The following is a 23,100-nucleotide window of genomic DNA, read 5'->3' on the forward strand; positions in this document are numbered from 1 at the left end:
CCTCCAGGGGCTGAATGACTGAAAGGGCCACTGACCACTTCAGGGCCAGTAAGAAAAGACTGAAGCAGACTCGAGGTTGAGGTTAAGGCCCAGGCCCTATCTTTGCATCTCCTACCAGAGGTTTTTGGGGCTTGAATATCAGGAATGAATGATGCCCCCCACAAAACCCAACTTTTATCTTGAGGGGATGGGCCGGGGGGGAGCGCGCAGAGGGAGAGGCAGGAACATCCCTCAGCCTAGCACCCTGAGGAAATGGGGAGGGGAGTCCCAAAGGATTCAAATGGCTCCTGGTCCCTTTGCTGCAAAGGAACTGACTAGCTCTAAAATGATCCTCAGTTTATTTAATCCTCTCTTTCTATGAAATGTTTAGCTCAACTGATTAGTATTTAGTGTTTATATCCAACTTATCCCTGGGGTTGCAGGGGTGGGGTGAGGACAAAACCAAAATATCCCTAAAAATAAAGCAGACCCATTTCCTCGCCCTTTCTCCAAATCTGACCTTTAAAACAGATCATTTCTCTGCAAACTCCTTTTCTATTTCACTAAAAATGTTCCCTTTCCCCCCAGAAGTCCTGGCCATGCCAGCCTACTAAATAATGACATATAATATACCTGCCAAGCTTCCCCCACAGTGAACAGGAGGACGGAGGGGCACCCTTCTCCATCCTGCCCCAACAATGAGTTAATTTATCACAAGGCACCTTTCCCCAAGAGGAAAGCAGAAAACATGAAAGCTTTTTCCTCATCTGGCTAGGAGGGCTTGCTAGAGGAGTGATGGACGCAGGGTTTGAGACCCTACTGTCAATATATTAAGAGTCCGATCACCAAGTCCAGAGACGAGATGCATAGATGGTGGTGAGCTGGGAGGACACTTGGAGTCTAGGGGTTGGTTGCACTGGAGAAACACGTTAGGAGCTCTCATGCAGGTTTCAGGGGAATGGAAGGGACCATCTGAGAAGAAGAGAAGGTCCATCCTTTTCCTGAGGAAGAGGACCAAGCCAGTCTTCACCTGAGAATGGGTGGGAGAGGTGGGGCTCCACGGGCAGCTGAAAAAAACAAAACAAAACAAAAACCACACACCTATAGGTCACCCACCAGACCTTGAATAACGCAAACACTCATGAAATGACAGGCTCTTTACGCTAACCTTTAAAATCTGGGACTAGGCTCTGTTGTTTTGTTTTTTTAAAGAAAATGAAGATGACGAGAAGCAAATTTTAAACTAAAAAAACAAATTCTATATAATTATAGAAACACTTTTTTTTTTTTTTTTTTTTACTAGTCTTCTCACCTCGGTTTGTTTTGCTGGGATATATTCTTTGAAAGTGTTTATATTCTTCTGGAGCAGGAAAGTCTTCTACTGGATGGAAGGAATACTTTGACTCAAAGTCATCTGAGAAAAGAATAGAAAATTAATTCATATCACCCCTCCTTGTGCTCCCACAGACCTCTGACCACTTGTGACCCTCCCCACTTACTACTCTCTCATGCACTCTGATCTAATGTGAGGGAGGGTGTGCCTCAGCCACCAAGCCAAGGTTCCTGAGAACAGCAACAGCATCAACTTATGTGCCTCACATACACACAGGATGTGTTCAAAGGCTCTTTAAAGCTAATGCTTTAAACCTTTCCACCAAAATCAGGCACATAGCAGAAAGGAGCCCAGCTGTTTGCATGGAAGCAGAAAGAAATATAGCTGTACTTCAATAACATTTTCATCTTACACTGTCACCATGGGAAGCCAACTGAACTAAATCCACAAACTGGTAGAAATTAACCTAATATAGCAACATTTGTCTCCAGCTAGTAAGAGATGTGACTAGATAATTCCCTTTCAGCCCAGGTTACCCTCATTTTGTTCTGCAACACAACTGGGATAGCCATCTCATGGCCCCCACTCCCACTTTCTATGGCCCCTCCATAAGAAGGCTCATATTTTCTATAGGTGCGGCTTGATCACATTCAAAAGAATTCTACAATAAGGACATATCTTCAAAGAAAAGACCCTGGTCCACCTAATAGGAATAGACTGGAAGATGGGGGCAGGGGGGTGGAGGAAGAGAACAACCATTAAAGAATCTAGAGTGTCAGGGCTGTAAGGGACCTTACAGATCTATTCCAAGGGTCCTCAACAGTGTGTCTAACAATATCCTCAGGACAACCCTTACTCAGGAATCCATCCCAGACCTAATGAATTAGAATCTCTTAGGTAGAGGCCCCAATATTCATAGCCTTGGAAAAGTTAATCTGATATGCTCCTGATCTAGTCAACCTCTTTGTTTTACAGATAAGGGAAGTGAGGCTCAGAAAAGTGAAGTGACTTCTGCAAAATAACACAACTAGTTAGTGGCTTCTGATCACTAGATAAATGTTGTATAGTGTTTTGTTTTATATTTAAAGAGCCAGAAAGGAGCTTGCCTTCCCAGGAGGATATATAATTTCTGTCTGAATAATCCTAAAAAGGATACAGAGTCTCTGACCTAAAACCTAACCACAAATAATGATCCTTGAGGGGCAGGAGAGTGGGGTTTTTTGGTTTTTTTGGTTTTTTTGCAGCTGGCCAGCATGAGGATCTGAACCCATGACCCTGGTGTTATAAGGCTGTGCTCTAACCAACTGAGCTAACCAGGAGAGTGGCTTCAGAGTTAGTACAACATCTGTTGATTTTACTTCAACCTATTCCAAAGCAACCATACCCAGAATTCACAGAAGGAAAAAGACGTCAATGGACAGGGCCTAGAAGTCTGAGGGTAAAGGGAGGGGAACTGCTGTGAATAAAGAATATCATGTGGCCATTCCCACTCTAGACTGGCCACCTGGCAGCCAAGGCACTGGAGTTAGTGAAGTCACCACAGGAAATATGAGACTAAAATGGCTAGCTACTCACCCAAGAAAGATCGGACAGTGGTGATAGAATCTCTGTGGCCATTCCTCAGGGGTGGTGGAGGAGGAGGGGGTGGCCCAGCTGGCGTCCTTGAGGGTGGAGGTGGGGGCTTTCCTCGGCTCAGGGGTTCTGACCCATGCATTCGGTATGGTGGTGGGGGAGGGGGAGCATCCCTGGCACCATTTCGGATCATGGGTGGTGGGGGTGGAGGAGCTGCAATTAAAATCCAAAGTAGTTAGGCTTGGATGTGAAGACAGCAACAGGTAGAGGGATTTGAGAGAGATGAGCTAAAAGAGTGCCTTGGTGCTTTCCCAAAGAACCAGGCTCTGTGTGTGAGCCTCTGGGTGGCATGTTAAATATCATATTCACCTTCCTCCTCATCCTTGTTTCTTGAACAGCATCACCATTCCTCCAGATACCAAGGTTGAGAATAAATGTATGACCTTTTCTCGTTTCCCACAGGTCAGTAAAGAACCCTATCTATCCTTGATTTTTTTCCTGCTTTTCAATGCCTTCCTCCACAATTCTAATTTCAGGTCAATAATAGCAGCTACCATTTATTGGGTATCCATTATGTTCCAGGCATTTTATATGCATTAAATCTTTAAATTATAGCCATCCCTGCAAAAGATGTGGTATTATTCCCATGTCACAAAGGAGGAAACTGTGGAACTCAGGTTATTTGTCTAAGGTCACAGATCTAATAAAAACAGACGAAGCACATTTCTGCTCTTTCCTCTACTCCCATACCACTTTTCATAACTACCTCAAGCATTATGTATCATATCTCCTCAACTAGATTTATAACCCAATAAGTTGGCAATGTGTCTTTGGGTACCTAGGCTATGTTCACTAAATAGTTGTTACTAAATAGTACATGTACTGTTTAGTATTCGGCTTAATGGACAACAATGTTTTAGTAATAAAAATATCTTATTACTCCTCCTGAATTACTGACAGAATTTCCAGAGTGACCATGATTAAGCATGTAACACAGTAATGGGATGATGCGCGCGCGCACGCACACACACACACGGTCTAGCACAGTAGGCCGAATAAATGTTAGTTTTTGCTTCCCATAAGACACACCACTCTCCCTCACTCTTTTCAAGGTCTAAGAATGACTAGGGGCCACTGGGTGCAATCATTAAAGAAAAATCTCCTTAACACTTCCCAGCACATCTCTGTGAGCCTTGTTTTCATTCCAAACCTGCCCAAATGAAAGCTCTTTAGGTCACCCTCAAAATATTTCCTAAAACCCAAGTTTCTCAGGGCCCTGAGTATTTCTATCTACTCCTAGGACAGGGCCAGGAAGTGAAATAGACAGGGTTAGCTAGGCTCACGAGGACACCAGCTAGACACTGGACAGATAACAGTGATGAGAGCCAACCTGGACTGGCAAAACAGAGCAGGAGAAAGCAACCTGCTTGGCTCCTCCAGCTCCTTCCTGCAGGGAGGGTCATCCCAACCAGGTTCTACTATCTCCAGTAAGCTCGGAACTCTTTGTCGGATACAGTTTTAAAACTGTTTCAAGTGACACAATCAGAATCTAAGTACCCTAAAAGACAATCAGTTTGCAAAAGAGGCCCTGGGATGGGTGACTGCCTTTTGTAATCCAAGATAACCCCAATTCTGAGGAAAGCATGATGGTACCAATTCTTTAAAAAAAAAAGATTCCCTCAAAAATGGACAGTGTTTTGCTCTACAAAGGAAAAATACAAGAAACAAACTCTATGGACCAATAACACTAGTTTTTCTGGTCTCTGAGCACCCTGAGCAAAAGATTCCATACCCTTTCAAATGCAAATAATTCATATAGAAACAAAAGTACATTATCAATAATATTGCCATAATATGATTTAATAAGAGAATGAAGTCCATGAACTACCTGGAAGCCCGCTGCCTAAAATCTGTAACATTCATCAGCACATTACACTTTAACATATGAGGGGTATTCAAAAAGTTCATGGAAAATGCATATTATGAAAAAACTATCCACAAACTGCAAAACTTTTTGCACCAAAATAAACTCATACTAACTTGTTATAACATGTCTGAACAGGATCTAGTTTGAGCCACTAAGAAGGATAATATATCAGTTTGAAAAGAGCCTATCAGAGCAACGTGAATTCTGCTAAAATTAAAGCAAGAACAAACATTAAATTTATGGTGAAGCTTAAGTAGAAGAATGGTGCAATCACTGATGCTTTATGGAAAGTTTATGGGGACAATGCCCCAAAGAAATCAGCAGTTTACAAACAGATCACTTGTTTTAAGGAGAGACGGGATGGTGTTGAAGATGAAGCCCACAGCAGCAGACCATCCACAGCAATTTGTAAGGAAAAAAATTAATCTTGTTAGTGCTCTAATTGAAGGAAGTTTTTTTTTTGTTTTTTTGTTTTTGTTTTTTTTTTGTGGCTGGCCAGCACAGGGTTCAAACCCTTGACTTTGGTGTTATCAGCACCACACTCTAACCAACTGAGCTAACCGGCCAGCCCTCGTACCCTAATTAAAGAGAATCAGCCATTAACAGCAGAAACAACAGTCAACACCATAGACATCTCAATTGGTTCAGCTCACACAATTTTTTCTTTTTTCTTTTTTTTTTTAAAGATGACCAGTAAGGGAGATCTTAACCCTTGACTTCGTGTTGTCAGCACCACGCTCTCCCAAGTGAGCTAACTGGCCATCCCTATAATAGGGATCCGAACCCTTGGCCTTGGTGTTATCAGCCACACTCTCCCAAGTGAGCCACGGGCTGGCCCTCAGCTTACACAATTCTGACTGAAAAAATAGTTGAGCAAACTTTCTGTTCAATGGGTGCCAAAACTGTTGCACCCAGATTAGCTGCAGACAAAAGCAGAGCTTTCAATGGAAGTTTTAAATAAAAGTGGGGTCAAGATCATCAAGCATATCTTCGAATAGTAACAGGAAATGAAACATGAGTTTACCACATGTTCCTGAAGACAAAGCACAATCAAAGCCATGGCTACCCAGAAGTGGAAGTGGTCCAGTCAGTCAAAGCAAAAGCGGACCAGTCGTGAGCAAAGGTCATGGCAACAGTTTTTTGGGATACTTAAGGCATTTTGCTTGTTTCATTCTAGAGGGCCAAAGAACAATAACATCTGCTTATTATGGGAATGTGAGAAAGTTAGCCAAAGCTTTAGCAGAAAAATGCCTGGGAAAGCTTCCCCAGAGAGTCCTTCTCCACCACAACAATGCTCCTCCTCATTTCTCTTAAAAAACAAGTGAAACTTTGGCAGAGTTTCAGTGGGAAATCATTGGGCATCCACCTCACAGTCCCAATTTGGCTCCTTCTGACATCAGTTTGTTTCCTAATCTTAAAAAATATTTAGGGATGGCCGGTTAGCTCAGTTTATTAGAGTGTGGTGCTGGTAACACAAAGGTACAGGGTTTGATCCCTGTGCCAGCCAGCCGCCAGAAACACACAAAAAAATTTTTTTTCTAAAGAAACCACAGAGAAAGAACTGAGAGGTGGGAAGCAAGAAATCTGCAGACATTTAGAACTACTAAGCTCAACCCAAAGAAACTACATTTTTCTCTGCTTCTATTCCTGGATGGGGTCAGAAAGATATGGGTTTTCACAAAAATCAGTAGCATTTCTATTCTCCAATATTGAACATGCAGAACGAGAAATCAAGAAAGCCTGCCCATTTACAATAGCCACCAAAAAAATAAAATACTTAGGAATTGAGTTAACCAAGGAGGTGAAAAATCTCTATAATGAGAAGTACAAACCACTGCTGAGAGAAATTAGAGAGGATACAAGAAGATGGAAAGATATTCCATGCTCTTGGATTGGAAGAATCAACATAGTGAAAACATCCATACTACCCAAAGTGATATACAAATTCAATGCAATCCCCATCAAAATTCCAATGACATTTTTCTCAGAAATGGAAAGAACTATCCAGACATTTATATGGAATAACAAAAGACCACGCATAGCCAAAGCAACGCTGAGCAAAAAAAATAAAGCTGGAGGCATAACACTACCTGACTTTATACTACAAAGCTATAATAACCAAAACAGTATGGTACTGGCATAAAAACAGACACACTGATCAATGGAATAGAATAGAGAATCCAGAAATCAACTCACACACCTATAGGCATCTGATCTTTGACAAAGGCACCAAGCCTATACACTGGGGAAGGGACAGCCTCTTTAGCAAATGGTGCTGGAACTGGATATCAATATGCAGGAGAATGAAACTAGACCCATACCTTTCACCATACACTAAAGTCAACTCAACCAACAGAGTGGGAGAAAATATTTGCAAAATATACATCCGACAAAGTATTAATATCCAGAATATTCAAGGAACTCAAACAACTTTACAAGAAAAAAACAAGCAACCCAATTAAAAAATGGGCAAAAGAGCTAAGTAGGCATTTCTCTAAGGAAGATATACAAAAGGCCGACAGACATATGAAAAAATGCTCAACATCACTCAGCATCCGGGAAGTGCAAATCAAAACTACACTGAGATACCATCTCACCCCAGTTAGGATGGCGAGGTTGCAGAGAAAAAGGAACTCTCATCCTTTGTTGGTGGGACTTCAAAATAGTGCAGCCTCTATGGAAAATGGTATGGAGGTTCCTCAAACGATTGCAGATAGATCTACCATATGACCCAGCTATCCCACTGCTGGGAATATACCCAGAGGAATGGAAATCATCAAGTCGAAGGTATACCTGTTCCCCAATGTTCATCGCAGCACTCTTTACAATAGCCAAGAGTTGGAACCAGCCCAAATGTCCATCATCAGATGAGTGGATACGGAAAATGTGGTACATCTACACAATGGAATATGACTCAGCTATAAAAAAGAATGAAATACTGCCATTTGCAACAACATGGACGGACCTTGAGAGAATTATATTAAGTGAAACAAGTCAGGCACAGAAGAGAAATACCACATGTTCTCACTTATTGGTGGGAGCTAAAAATAAATAAATAAATTCACACACACACACACACACACACACAAAAAACGGGGGGAGGGAAGAAGACATAACAACTACAATTCCTTGAAGTTGATACGACAAGCAAACAGAAAGGACATTGCTGGGTGGGAGGGAGGAGAGGGAGGAGGGAGGGAGGTTTCCGTAATGGGCCACAATAATCAACCACATTGTATATCGACAAAATAAAATTAAAAAAAAAAAAAAGAAAGAAAGATATGGGCTTTGCTCAAATAAAGGGACTTTTAAAAAATTCCTATGTTAAAAAAAATTTTAAACCTGAATTTTACAGACTCAAGGGCCACCTTTGGACTACATCCTTAGGGCTGTACCAGGCTACTGTTTGACTGCCTATGTTAGACTGCCAGCTCCTAGAGTACAAATCTGTATGTATCTAACTAAGCAGAAGCACAGGTTAGTGGGCTTTTAATAGGGGCTTCTCGATGACATAACATTTTTTTTTCCTTTTTTTTTTTTTTTTGGTGGCTAGCCAGTATGGGGATCCAAACCTTTGACCTTGATGTTACAAGGCTGTTCTCTAACCAACTGAGCTAACAAGCCAGCCTTCTTAGTCAGTGTTAAATATCTGTAGAGACTGACTTTAAAATAAAAGCTCAAAAGCCACTTGTGGACAATGTGGCTCAAAGTCCAATGACACAAAGATATGGGAGCCAAAATCCCAAGTTCCATTAAGGCCCCAGAGAGCTGTCATGGCCTCCTTTGTTCTCAAATTTAAGTCATGCCATCTTGTAAAAAGATCGCACAACCTCTTCAACCTTTCCGAAGGTTCCTTAATTCTCTCCTTATCCAGTTTAGGCTCCATGGTTCATTAATACAATTACTCCCTTACATACACCCTTCACTCCCTTGCCCTACTCTCCCTTATGGTCACATATACCTAAAAAATACTAACGCTGGTTAAATACAACTCTGCCCTTATTCTGTACCTGCAAATGCACAGCTGAACACACCCCATGCTGATTAATCTCACTTCAAACGTATGGGCCCTTCGACCAGACCCCCCTTTCCTCCTTTTCCCACCCTCTTCCCCTCTCCCCCAACTGCTCCACAACATCTTAGAATGTAAATAATAATAATGTTTTTTAAAAAAAGAAACGTATGGGCCCTAATCTCAAGTAGGTCTTTCGTGTGGCTGACTATCTAAGCACGTCTCCCCAGTCCACATCTCCCACGCTCCAGATGACCATTTCATGTCTTTTCTCCCTCTTCTTCCCTTGCTTCACTCACAGCTGATGTTCTTGCTTTCTATTTTACTGAGAAAACAGAAGCAGATTAGAAGAAACTTTTCACATGCTCTTACCACTACACCCACCTAACCATTTGCTTCTACACCTACATGCTCTGCCTTCCTTCACATTACTATGAAAAAACTATCTGTGTTCCTATCTAAGGCCACCCTTTTACCTATGGATCAGATTCTGTCTTCTCCTGCCTCTTTAAGAACATTACTTAAGCAATTTGTTCCCTCTGTCCTAATTCAATTTTTCCCCTCTCTAATGGTTTCATTCTACTCATTCCATCACCATACAAACAGATCTCCAAATCTTGGGGTGAAAAAAAACTCAACCCTCAAACCCACATTGTCCTCCAGCAACCATTCCATTTATCTGCATAGTTCCCCCGCCCAACACAATTTTACAGCACTCCTGAAGAGAGTTCTACATTGCTATCTCCAAGTCCTCTCCTCTTATTCCTACATTTTTGAACCCACTTCCAATTAAGTTTCCATGTTCATCTTCCACTACTCCACTGAAACTACTCAAAAAGGTCCTATGATACTAAGACAAATGTCAGTTCTCAGTCTTCAACTTACCTGACCCACTGCAACACTGGGCACAGTTGATCACTCACTCTACCTTGCAGTTTTTCCATCACTGCTGGGTTTTTTTTCCCTTCCTTCCTTCCTTCCTAGAGGCTTTTTGCAGTTTGCTCTGCTAGGTATCCTCTGTCGCTCTTGCCTCTAACGTAGGAGGGCCCCAGGCCTCAGGCCTCAGCTCCCTTCCTATCTGGATTTACTCCCTAGATGATCTCATCCAGCATATGGTTTTTAGTATCCTTCAAATTTATATATCTAGCTCAGACCTCTCTCCCTAACTTCCGAGTTTGATAGCCCATCACCAATCTTCTCCTGAGTGTCTAAAGGGTATCGCAAACTTGTCTAAAACTGAACTCCTATCTTCCTCCAAACTTGCTGTGGTCTTCCCCATCTGCCCAGTCTATTGCTCCTAAGTGGCCTCCTTCTGCCACCTCTGTCCTCCTGCAGTCTGTCCTCACAGAAGCTAGTGATCTTTTAAAAACGTGAATCAAATCATACTATCACACCGTCCAAACCCTGTAGTGGCTTCCTACTTCACACCGAGCTAAGCCCAAAGTCTTTACAAAGTCCTACACTGTCCTCCCATGGAGATCTACCTTTCTGACCTCCATGTCCTGCCACTCTGTCCATCACTTATTCTAGTCCTGCCACATTGGCCTCCCTGCTGTCCCCAAAATGTGTTGAGCATACTGCTGCTCACAGCCTCTGCATATGTTGTTCCCACTGCATACAACAGCTATCCTCCCAGATAACTACTCAGCTTACTCATTACTTTCTTCAGGTCTTTGCCAAATTGTCATACCGTATCAGTAAGGCCTTCCCTGACTCTACCCCATCCCCCAATTTAAAACAGCATTACTCCGCCCCATCCAGTATATTTTATTCCTCTTCTCTGCTTTGTATCTCTGTAAAGCATACTACATACTATGTATTTACATATTTTACTAGTTTATTTGTTTGACTGTCCAGAACAGGAATTTTTGTCTTTTCTATTTATTGCTGTCGCCCTAGCAACAGAGTCTGACACAAAAAAAGGCACTCAATAAACCACTTGAATGAATAAATGAATTCTTATTCTCTTCTATCACTGATAGGGTATCCTGGGGAAAAGAGTGAAGAGAAAAGATAAACTCAGCTCAGAGCATAAGAGGAAAAAATGGTGCTACCACCTACCTGCTCCCCGACTGGGAGGGTCTCGGGCTGGGGGAGGTGGCCTATTACTCAGTAAAGAGGGGGAGGCTGAGGTGGGTGGAGGCGGCGCTAGGCCTCTGACAGGCCCTGGTGTCTTCCTATGCAAAGAATTGTGTCTCTGTGGCAGCTCAGGAGCTGATTCATTAGTAGGACTGGAGGGTCCATTGGGGACCCCAGGAGGCTGGCGGTAAGGTGGAGGAGGAGGAGCCAGAGACTGGCCACTTGGTCCCGTTCTGATATTCACAGGGGAAGGAGGAGGTTTGACTGGGGGTGGAGCAGGAGGTCCCTCTCTACCAGGGTGAAGCCTTTGTCCAGGTGTCGGCGGCAAGGGTTTCTCTCTGTTGTAGGCTGGACCTTTGTTGCTGTGCATAGGCAGAGGTGTAGGGGGTGCATTGGCACGCCGCCCTGGGGGTGGTGGGGGAGGAGCAGAGGAGCTGTGCTTCATGCCTGTACTGCTGGTGGTATTAGGCCGAGAGAGGTCCGGTAAAGAGGGTCTCTGCATCCGGGGCAGTTCTGGAAGTGAGGCTCGGCTGCTGTCTGTATCATCTTGAGGACGTCCGCTGGCTATAGACACTGGAGGCCTTGGGGCAGCAGCTCGAGAACTTGGGACTTGTAGGGCTGGCTTAGCAGCTAGGTTCTCTACAAATACACCAGACAACACTGGGTCAACAGAGCTAGATAGATAGTGGTCAGTATCTCTAGTGCACCCAGCCTTGCTGCAACCTACACAGCAACAGGAAAAGTACCTGCATAGTTCTAGGTTTTAATCTGGTTTCAGGCTCACGGCCCATTAACAAATACTGCTGATGAAAGTTGAATACTTTTTTTTTTTTCTTACATTTAATTTTATTTTTAATTAACAAATAACAATTGTATATATTTATGGAGTACAAGGTGATGTTATATGTATACACTGTGGAATGATTAAATCAAGCTGATTAACATATCCATCACCTCACATTCTTATTTCTTTATGGTGAGAACATTTAACATCTACGCATTTAGCAACTTCGAAATATACATTACATTCTTAACTATAGTCACCATGCTGTGTAATAGATCACTAAAATTTATTCCTCCTTTCTAACTGAAACTTTGTACCCTTTGACCAAACTCTCCTTTCCCCATCCCCACCCCTACCACTCCCAGCCTCTGGTAACCACCATTCTACTCTCTACTTCCATGGGTTAGACTGTTCTAGATTCCACATATAAATGAGTACCTGGTTTATTTCACTTAGTACAATGTCCTCCAGGTTCATCCATGTTGTCACAAATAACAATTTCCTTCTTTTTTAAGGCTGAATAGTACTCTACTATGTACACATACCACATTTTCTTTATCCAAGTTGAATACATTTTTATTTAATCCTTCAGCTTTGCTTTATTCTACTCTATAATTCCTCCCCTGCTCCCACTCCTCCTTTGTCCCACCTGTACTACACTCCTCAACTTGAGATGGCCCAGTTGGGACAAGTCAGAAATTAATACACTTGGGAAATATCCTAAGAAAGTACGTATCAGATACCTGAAACATCCTTGGCTCCCACAGGTCGGAGCTTCGGCACTCCTCCATGGAAGAGACCTCCCTTGGGCTGCAGGGCAACTGCTCCAGAGCCATAACCACCACTGGTTCCTTTGGGCTCTGGAAAGCATACCATTAGGGTTTTCATTTCATATGCTCTAAGCTGGTAACCAAATCAATCCTGAAGAGAAATCCTTCCTCTATTTGGGCTTTATTTTGCAAACAAACCAATCTTGCTTTTGCCTTTCCATTAAAGAAAGCTAGCCTCTGTGCTCCATATCTTTGTGTGGAGATGAAACTATTGGCTGTGATGAAAGAAAGAACAAAAGGAACAAGAAGCCCGTCTTTCCTTATTTAGGGCAAAGGGATAACAGGGATAAAGAAATGTTCAACAGAGTTCTCTGGGCTCTCCTCTCCAAGTCCCAGGTGCTAAGGGGGAAAATGGCTCAGGGACTCAGGTGTGAGCAAACTTCCCTGAGGTCTACAGGAATGGACACTTGGAGCAATTATAAAACCATCCTTGAGGCTGGCCAGTTAGCTCACTTGGTTAGAGTGTGGTGCTGATAACACCAAGGTCAAGGGTTCAGATTCCTGTACTGGCCAGCCACTAAAAAACAAAACACCATCCTTGGCTTCAGACAAGAGGTTTCTAGGAATGTGGTGGTCTTCTTAAAGAACAGACAAGGATGTACCCTAATAAGCATTAGTTACAGTAGGAAATGAGAATCTCAACCCTGAGAATGCCTCCCACAGATCAAGAACAAACTTCTAAGATATTCAAGTGAACAGATGCGAAGAGAGCCAAAGGATACGCTGGGACAAAATTCTCCTACTCAAGACCCAATAATAAAAATGACAGGCTAGCCAAGTCTCCAAGTCAACCCTGGCATCTTGGTGATTCATTATGAAATGAAGCTTAGACTCACTCTCGAGGATGGGAGCACTCCGATCATTAATGTTGGTCACTTTCTTCAGCTTGGTCCCTTTGCAAATGTCCTGTAAGAGGGCACCTCGACCCCGCTGCTCATCTCTACTTAGCTTGGGCTGCTCTGTGTTTGCCTGGAGGAAGAAAAAATTAGTTCACCCTAAATAGTTCCCTTCATCACAAGCTCTGGATAAATGACTTAAGCCAAACAGGATTCCGTAAGATGCCTGTCTAACCTAATCAGATACATGTGCCACATAGCAACATCAATGTGCATTACCATTCTTCTCTTTTTCTCCAGTTCTACCTTCTGTGAAGGATACAGGTCTTCCTCCTATTCAGAAGCTTCAGATGGGAGGCATGCACTAATACTAAGTACATGTATGCCAGGATTTGTGTTAGACATTTTATACATTATCATCATCAAAGCAAATATTTCCTAAGTCCCTACTATGTCTCAGGCATGTGTTACGCACATTACTTGCATCAGTTCATTTAAATCTTGAAATATTCCTATAAGAAAGGTATTATTATCATTATTGCCATCTGGTTTCCTAAGATCATGCAACTAGTAAATGGAAAAGCAAGGATACAAACCCCTACAGTGACTCTAGAACTCTTATTTCCAATTAGCATACCTTATTGCTTCTCTATTACTTCAATTTGTCCTCCAAACAATGTTGTAAAGTAGACTATATTGTTCCCATTCCAAAGATGAGGAAATAAAGATTTGGGAAAGTTAATGTCACATGAATAGTAAACACAGAGCCAAAATCTGAATGCTTATCTGACTGCCTCAAAACCCCATGCCCTTTCTACTCTACCATCTTTTTCAACATGATGTTTCTTTCAGGTCCTTCATCTTCTATCTACCTCTTAAATGTCATTCCCCAGAGTTCTATCCTCAGCCTCCATCTAAATGTTCCTGACCAGGCCCATCCAGTCCCAGGGTTTCAATACCACCTACAAGCCCAAAAGTCTCAAAGCTTTATATCTTGTCCCCAATCCTGCTGACCTGAGCTTCACATCCACACATGCCAATGCCTACAGAACATCTCCAAATGAACATCCTACATGTATACAAAATGCTATGTTCATCAATACCATGTTCCAAAATAGGAAGACTCAACAGTATACATTTGTTAATTCTTACACAATTTATAAGCTTTTTAAACTAAATTCCCAATGGAATTTTTTGGCCACCATTACAAATGTTTCTAAAATCCATCTGGAAGATTAAGCATACAAAAAAAGCTAAGAGAATCGGTCTTTCACCACCAAAAGCTAGGACCAACCACAACAGGAGCACAGGGACAGACAGCTAGATAAATGCAACAAAACACAAAGTCCATAAGGCCCTGGTCTACATAAGAAATAATCAAAGTGTATTTTATCAGTGCAGAACGATAGATTAAATACAAGGTGTTAACAACAACCAATTAATTTGGGGGAAGGGAGTTAAATTCTTACTTCACAGCTTACTCTGAAATAAATTCTAGCTGTATTATAAAATTTAAGTGTAAAAAAAAAAAACCATAGAAGTACTATACGTAAAAAATAGATAAGAGGAAGGACTTTCTAAGCATGACGACTAAAATATAGGAAAAGATTAACAGACTTGCTCATTACAAATTATTTAATTAGAGGGCCGACCCCGTGGCTCACTCAGTAGAGTGCGGCGCTGGAAGCGCCGAGGCTGCGGGTTCGGATCCTATATAGGGATGGCCGGTGCACTCACGGGCTGAGCCCGGTGCGGGCGACACCAAGCCAAGGGTTCCAATCCCCTTACCGGTCACAAAAAAAAAAAAAAAATTATTTAACTAGAAACGTAAGTAAATAAGCAGACTTTTTCTGGCAGGAAAAAACATCTGTGGCAAAGGTAACATATGATAAACACAAAGGTAGTGTCCTAAATCTATAGAGCATTAACATATAAAAGTGATTTACAAACCAATAGGAAAAGCAAAGGACATGAAAAGTACCATACAAAAGAAACCAAACAGCCAGCAAATATGAAAAAAATTTTCAGGGCTGGCCGGTTAGCTCAGTTGGTTAGAGCGTGGTGTTAAAACACCAAGGTCAAGGTTTAGGTCCCCATACCTGTCAGCCGTCAAAAAGAAAAAAGTTTTTTCAATGACACGAGCAATAAAAAAGATGCAGCCTAAAACAAGCATCATTTACCTATTAAACTGGTAAAGATTAAAATTATAACTGAAGAGACTGCAAGCTTCATGAAGGCAGGGATCACTGCTCTCTTCTATACAGTGAGTGCCTGACACATTGAAGAAACTCAAAAAATGTTTAGAATGAATAACCACTCTATAGTGATCATAAGGATTCAGAGAAACAGGCACTCTTTTAAACTACTTGGGGTAAGATAAATTGATATAATCTTTCTGGAAAGTAATTTAGCAATATATATCAAAAGTCGTTTTTTTTTTTTTTTTGGCGGCTGGCCGGTACCGGGATCCGAACCTTTGACCTTGGTGTTATTAACACTGCACTCTAACCAGCTGAGCTAACCAGCCAGCCTGTATCAAAAGTCTTAAAAAAGAATTCTACTTCTAGGAATTAAAGAAAACAATTGGACAAGTGGACAAAGATGCTAATAATAAAATTATTTATAATAACATAAAACTGAAAATAATCTAAAAATTCAACCAAAATGAACAATGATACTATAACCACACAATGGAATGCCAGTTAAGCTCTTAAAGACGTAGATGTAAATATCTTTCCACAGCAGTAAATGTTTGGCACAACCAAATAAAAAATACAATAAAATAATACATATAGCACGATTCTAGGTTTCTTTTCTATAAAACAGGAATAACAATGAGAACCTATCTCACAGGGTAGTTTTGAGAATTAAATGAGAAAACGCTTTTCAAGAGCTTGACACAGTGCCTGGTGTATAATAAGAGCTCAATAAACAGTATTTGTTCTGGAAGGAAAAATGGTGCACAAATATAGAAAATTTCTGGAAGGATATACGTTGAAATACTATTGAAAGTTTGCATCATCATCATGTAACAATTCTTTATGTTTATCTGTATTTTCTAGTTTTCCTACAATAAATATATAAAATATATACAATGTTAACAAAGGTCAATTAGATAAACTTTTCTATGTTTATTGGTATTCTCTAATTTTTCCACATTTTCAGTACAGTAAAAGTATTTAAAATGATATTACTAAACATTTAATGACATGATAAGCCATTTGCAATGTATTAATGAGAAGAGCAGGTTAGTAATCAATATGGCCAGCCACCGGTTTAAAAAAAAAAAAAATCAGTATGTATATACAGCATTATCCCTTTTTTTTTTTTTTTTTTTTTTTTTTTTTTTTTCCGGTGACCGGCGCTCAGCCAGGGAGTGCACCGATCATCCTTATATAGGATCTGAACCCGCGGCGGCGGGAGCGTCGCCGCGCTGCTAGCGCAGCACGCTACCGAGTGCGCCACGGGCTCAGCCCGCATTATCCCTTTTTAAAATAAGTACATAGATACAAAGGGAGGAAAGGAGGAGGGGGAGGTTACACAAAACTGTTATGAATAGTTGGATTATGGGTGATTGCTCCTTTATGTTTATCCACAGTTTCTAAATATTCTGAACATATTTCTTTTGTAAAGAAAAAATTATTATTAAAATATTATTTTAAATGTCCAAAATTGAGCTTGTATTCTCCTCCTCTATGATCCTAAGAGGACCTCTTAGTAATCAGAACTAGTTTGTTTATTCTCCATCATCCTATACCACATGTCACTGAATATACTATGTCTTATACAAGGAAGCCTTAAGTATCCAATAATATTAGGACTAAAAATCGGAGATGTTAAAAACAGAATAACCCGGGCCGAGCCCGTGGCGCACTCGGTAGAGTGCTACGCTGGGAGCGCAGCGACGCTCCCGCTGCGGGTTCGGATCCTATATAGGAATGACCGGTGCACTCACTGGCTGAGTGCCGGTCACGAAAAAAATGACAAAAAAAAAAAAAAAACAAAAAAAACCAGAATAACCCTGTGTTGGCCAGCCACCAAAAAAAAAAGAGTAAAAGATCAGACTCAAAATAAGAATACCATGGGTAGAAAAACCTAGAATTTTTAACCAAAGGGAGTAAAAAAACATTATTGAGCACCACTGATCTATTTACTCAAAGGTTTTGAGAAAGCCTGGTAGAAGTACTGCCTACCTGATTAAAAGTGGGTGGAGGAGGACCAGGTGGGGGTGGAGGGGGAGGAGGAATTGGCATCCTTGACCTGCTCCCAGTTGGCACTGCTCTCTCTCCGCCTTTATTTGCAGCTTTAGGTCACTCATATACCTGCAAACAAAACAGAAACTCATAAGGACAACTTTACCATTAGAGACACTGAGTGCCCAGGAGAACTAGAGGACTGGGCATGGCACCAGAGAGAGACTAAACCTCATCTTAGTTCCACTGTGATACAGTACAGAGCTTGGTAAACTTTATCTGCAAAAGACCAGATAATAAATACTTTAGGCTTGTAGGCAACATATGGTCTCTTGCATATTATTCTTTATTTTCTTGTTTTGACAACGTTTTAATGAATAAATTTTATGTTTTAGAGTAGTTTTAGGTTCACAGCAAAACCAAACAAAAAGTACACAGTTTCTTTATACCCCCATCCCCACACATGGATAACATCCTGCAGCACAGTGGCACATTTGGTACAATCAATGAATCTACAGTGACACATAATTATCACCCAAAGTCCACAGTTACATTAGGGCTCACTCTGGTGTTGTGCATTATATGGGTTTTGACAACATATGATGATGTGTACCCACCACTGTGGTATCATACAGAGTAGTTTCACAGCCCTAAAAATCCTCTGTGCTCTGCCTATTCGTCTCTCCCTCCACCCAACCCTAGGCAGTCACTGATCTTTTTAGTGTCTTCATAGTTTTGCCTTTTCCAGAATGTCATATAGTTGAAGTCATAAACTATGTAGCATTTTCAGATTGGCTTCTTTCACATGCTAACATACATTTAAGTTTCCTCCATGTCTTTTCGTGGCTTGATAGCTCATTTCTTTTTAGCAGTGAATAATATTCCACTGTCTAGATATACCACAGTCTGTTTATCCTTTCACCTACTGAAGGACATCTTGGTTGCTTCCAAGTTTTGACAATTATGAATTAAGATGCTATAAATATCCCTATGGAGGTTTTTGTGTGGATATAAATTTTCAGCTCATCTGAGTAAATACGAAGGAGTGCAATAGCTGGATCACATGGTAAGAGTATGTTCAGTTACATAAGAAACTGCCGAACTTCTTCCAAAGTGGTTGTATCATTTTGCATTTCCACCAGCAATGAATAGGAGTTTCTGTTGCTGCACATCCTTGCCAGCATTTGGTGCTTGTCAGTGTTCTAAATTTTGGCATTCAAATAGAAGTACAGTGGTTATCTTGTTTTAATCTGCAATTCTCTGATGACTTACACTGTTGAACACCTTTTCATATGCTTATTTATATCTATATAATCTTCTTTAGTGAGGTGTCTGTTTAGGCCTTTTGCCTTTTTTTTTTTAATTGGGTTGTTTTTGTGTTCTTATTGTTGAATTTTAAGAGCTCTTCATATATTTTGGATAATGATCCTTTATCAGATATATCTTCTGCAAATATTTTTTCCCAGTCTATGGCTTGTCTTCTCATTCTCTTCTTCTTTTTTTTTTTTTTTAAAGATGACTGGTAAGGGGATCTTAACCCTTGACTTGGTGTTATCAGCACCGCACTCTCTCAAGTGAGCCACGGGCCAGCCCATCATTCTCTTGATTTTTATAACCTTTCAAAAATGTAAAAATGGGCTGGCCAATTAGTTTGTGGGCCATATAAAAAGAAGCTGTGGACCAGATTTGACTCACGGGCCATAGTTTACTGACACCTGGTATAGTCATATCTCTGGAATCTGATCAGAGCATAAATACCATGTGAGAAGCCGCTTATCAGGTCACACAACACTTAACACTCAAAAAATATGCAGCTGTCCCCCTAATATGGTTTGCCAGTAATTCTCATTTTAAAGATGAGACTAGGGCTGGCCGATTAAAGTGTTCAGTTGGTTAAAGTGTGGTCCTGATAATTCCAAGGTCCAGGGTTCAATCCCTATACCAGCCATCCACCAAAACATTTTTTTTTAATTTTTAAAAAATTTTTTTAAAAAAATAGAGATGAGACCAAAACCAGGGAACTGGGGCTGGCCAGGTAGCTCACTTGGTTAGAGCACAATGCTGAAAACACCAAGGTCAACGAGTCGATCCCTATATCAGCCAGCTGCCAAAAAAATAAAGCCAGGGAACTGACTTACCCTAAGACATTCAAGTAGGAAGCAAAGATAAAACCAGAACTCAAAAATAATAACTACCCCCAAAAGGCTGTTACAAGGAAATCCCATTTCTTGACCTCCCCCACAAAAATGAGAGCCAAAATAACATGGCCACCAGGAGATGAACTTAACAGATGACAAGAAAGGTTTAAGATAGGGTAATCAACCTCACCAATGAATCCATTGAAGAACTGCTTCTAAGCAAGGTGATTAATGAAATTGGGATGCAGAAAAATTCACAGGTAGGCCCTAGCACAGATGGGAGGAGCTAAGCATAAAAAATCAAACCAGCACGGCAACTCACTGGTAAAGCCTGGTTCTGAACTCCTTACAGGAGTGACCAAAACCTCTCTCTGAATAATGGAGCAACTTAACACCTTTGTCAGTGCCCTGGGAATAATGAAAGGAAAGGGAAAATATACCAAAGATTCTATAAAAACCAGGCACCTTTGTAGCAGAATAGAATTTGATCAGAAACGACTATGAAAGCCTTCAAAATCTCAACTCCTGCCAATGTAATGCCACTGTAAGTTGGCTGCCCAAAAGAGCTATTTGCACCAACCACAGACGAAGAACTTGACAGTACTTTGACTAAATGGTTCCCATAGGAAATGAGATCTGAATTCACCTCAAGAAACAAACAGTTAACTCCCGTCCAAGGGAAATACCTTCTCATTTCTGGTTTCAAAGCTAAGAGTAGTCTTTCTTTGCCAGGGAAATAACATACTAGTCTTAAAAATTTATTAAAATAGTAAATCCTCATAAGCAGAACATCTCACAGATATGTACAATCAACTATGTCTCAATTTTTTAAAAAATGAGAGAGAGAGAGAACATCTATCACCAAGGGGTAAATTTAAAATAAAGGAAACACAAAGAGAAATAGAAAAAAAACTTTCTTCTCTTTGAATTCCCTGGGTTTACTGTGACCATTCCAGTCCAAAGCCTCCACAGCATTCTCAAAGAAAGCTAGGAGGAAACAATAGGGAAAATAATAGTCTATTCAGAAACAAACATTTTCAACTAATTCCAGTCACTTCAGTTCCTGCCTTTTCTGGGTTTCTAGTTCTATCAACCATTGGCCATTGCCATGGCTAAAATGGTCTCCTGGAATGACCTGGAAAAGAGATTCAGACAAATCCCTAATTCTTTCCATATCCAGAAGTATCCAACCTACATGCTACAAGGTAAATAATGACCTAAAGGAACAACCCTATGCTTAACAGTGAGTTCCACTTAGCAAGCAGTAATACTCTAGCAAGGCAAACCTTTTTTTAAAGCAACCCACTGAAAAAGAGCACTAATAAATTACACACTTAAAGATGCCTTCTTAAAACAGGCTCAACTCAAACTCCAATTTCAAAATAGATCCATCAAAGAAACATCACCTTCATGAAGTGACTGACTTAAATTTAGCGTTGACTATCAGTAGTGGCTCTTAACCTATCTGGCTCCAAAAGGATTGTGTGCATGGCACATTCCAGTCAGTGACATTTACTACATAATGACACACTATAGTAGAGTATTACCCTTCCCATTTTACAGGTGAGGACACTGAAGCCATAGGAGTAGGAATGCATACATGAGAGAAAAACTAGAGAGAAAAACTGATTAATCAAAGGGCATCCACCAAGATCACTCAGGAGTAAACTGCAGAGTTAGCACTCATATCCAGGTCTTCTGATTCCTTCCCTTTCATTAATCACTATGGGGAAAACAAAAAAGAAACTTCCCTGGAAACTGGTGTGGTTTACCAATTTTCTACTATTTTTCCCCAACTGAAATTCAACCCATTCCAAATTTCTTAGTGATAGAATACAAACAGTTCTCTGCATGTTGCCAAGAACAGCCCAATTTATGTAAACTCAAATTAAAGCAACTTTTTTTCCCTGAAAAATCCCCAAAAGAAGTTTTGTTTAAATAAATTTAGGATTGATACTTAACAATTGCTAATCCAATGCAGAGGGTCTGCTTTGAGAAGTGCTACTAGCTAAAAACAAGTGTACCAAAACAACTCATAAAATTTTATGACAGAGAGACAAATTTCACTGACCAACTATTTTGTTTGTTTCTGTGGCTGGCTAATACAGAGTTACTAACTATTTTTAATCAAAGGACAAATGCAGGCCTTCTGGAAGCACTGTCTGATGCAACAGTAAGAATCTAATAGTCTTGATGTTAAACCTGAGATTAAACATAAAAAGGAAAAAAAGAAGGTCCTCTACAGAATTTTAAGTATTTCCTTTCTGATCTATTAGAACCATAATCTGTGCTCTTCAGAGTTCTTGATTTTCATAAATATATTGAGGCTGCCTCCAGTTCAGCAACACAATAATTCTCATTCCCTTCGTAAGCCCTTCCATCTTAAAAATCATGATATAATAAGCTTTTCACATCCTCAGGAGTCAGTTTCTTTGAAATGAAGATCACAGAGCATTATTTCAGATCTTCCTGATGTCAAAATTCATCACAGAATTCAGATATAAGTCCTCACAAAATTCAAGTAACGCATTTTTAAAAAGTGATTTCTTCTATTCCTCAAAAGACAAAACCTATTTTTCCATTCAATTTCCTAATGTTTCACTCCAAATATTTCTACATTTTAAGAGCAGGAGCCTTCCTTAGTACAAAGACAACGACTATTTATTGCCTTTTCTATTTGATAAATGAAGAATTCAATTTACTTGCTGCCTTTTCCATAAACTTAAAATTATCTAAGAGGTATCCTAGTTACCACTCCAATCTGGGGCCTTTATTCAAATAGCATTCCGCTGCTATAAAACTCAGGTTTCAACTGCAAGTTATTTTAAAAAGAAAAAAAACAAATCAAGAAAAATTCTAAATCTTAATGTCATCTTCTACTTTTCATGTCTCACGTAACAGCACTTTCCTCTTTTATCTCAGTTTTGATTACAAAGTAAATTACGGTTTTTGTGCTGAAATACCCAACAAATCCCACAGGGAGATAAAAAACCTGACCTTAAAAAGTAGGCTCCTTCTCCTCACTCAGCAAAGTCTCAGGGCCCCAGTTCCACCTTACAAGAATCAGTCATATTAATAAAACTTTGGATGTCAACAAGAAAACCACCTCTTCTTTCTTAAATACATGTTCAATTACTTAATATCCTATTAAACCTTTTCCCAATACAAAGAAACACAGAAACAGGTAAACATATTTCAGGACGCTTTCTGAATGGTCACAATAGCTTTGTCTACCCTGTCTCCAGATAACCTAAAGGGAAAACGGTTGTGTCTTCAAAAGAAAAGTGTCCAGACACTCCCCCCAAAGGAATTCTTCTGATCCCTTCTGTCTTCAAATCAACTGACATCTATCAATATAAAAAAAGGAACATAAATGTTTGGCAGAAAGAGAAATTCAGATGCTCTCGGACAAAGAAA

At 40.4% G+C, this 23,100-nt stretch overlaps 1 protein-coding gene across 1 annotated transcript in view; it reads right to left on the bottom strand.

The window, feature by feature from the left end:
* Positions 1–353: 353 nt before the first annotated feature.
* The window catches only part of WIPF2 (WAS/WASL interacting protein family member 2), a 38,150-nt gene continuing 15,403 nt past the window's right edge, over positions 354–23,100 (bottom strand). The window contains exons 2-8 of the mRNA XM_063111918.1: positions 17,546–17,674; positions 13,353–13,485; positions 12,430–12,546; positions 10,885–11,541; positions 2,888–3,097; positions 1,292–1,393; positions 354–1,046 (exon numbers count right to left, since the gene is read on the bottom strand). Coding sequence (XP_062967988.1) covers positions 1,006–1,046; positions 1,292–1,393; positions 2,888–3,097; positions 10,885–11,541; positions 12,430–12,546; positions 13,353–13,485; positions 17,546–17,605 — 1,320 coding nt within the window. The 5' untranslated portion in view covers positions 17,606–17,674 and the 3' untranslated portion in view covers positions 354–1,005. The remainder of the gene's footprint in view (positions 1,047–1,291; positions 1,394–2,887; positions 3,098–10,884; positions 11,542–12,429; positions 12,547–13,352; positions 13,486–17,545; positions 17,675–23,100) is intronic.

This window comes from Cynocephalus volans, chromosome 10 (genome assembly GCF_027409185.1).
Source record: "Cynocephalus volans isolate mCynVol1 chromosome 10, mCynVol1.pri, whole genome shotgun sequence".
NCBI lineage: Eukaryota > Metazoa > Chordata > Mammalia > Dermoptera > Cynocephalidae > Cynocephalus > Cynocephalus volans.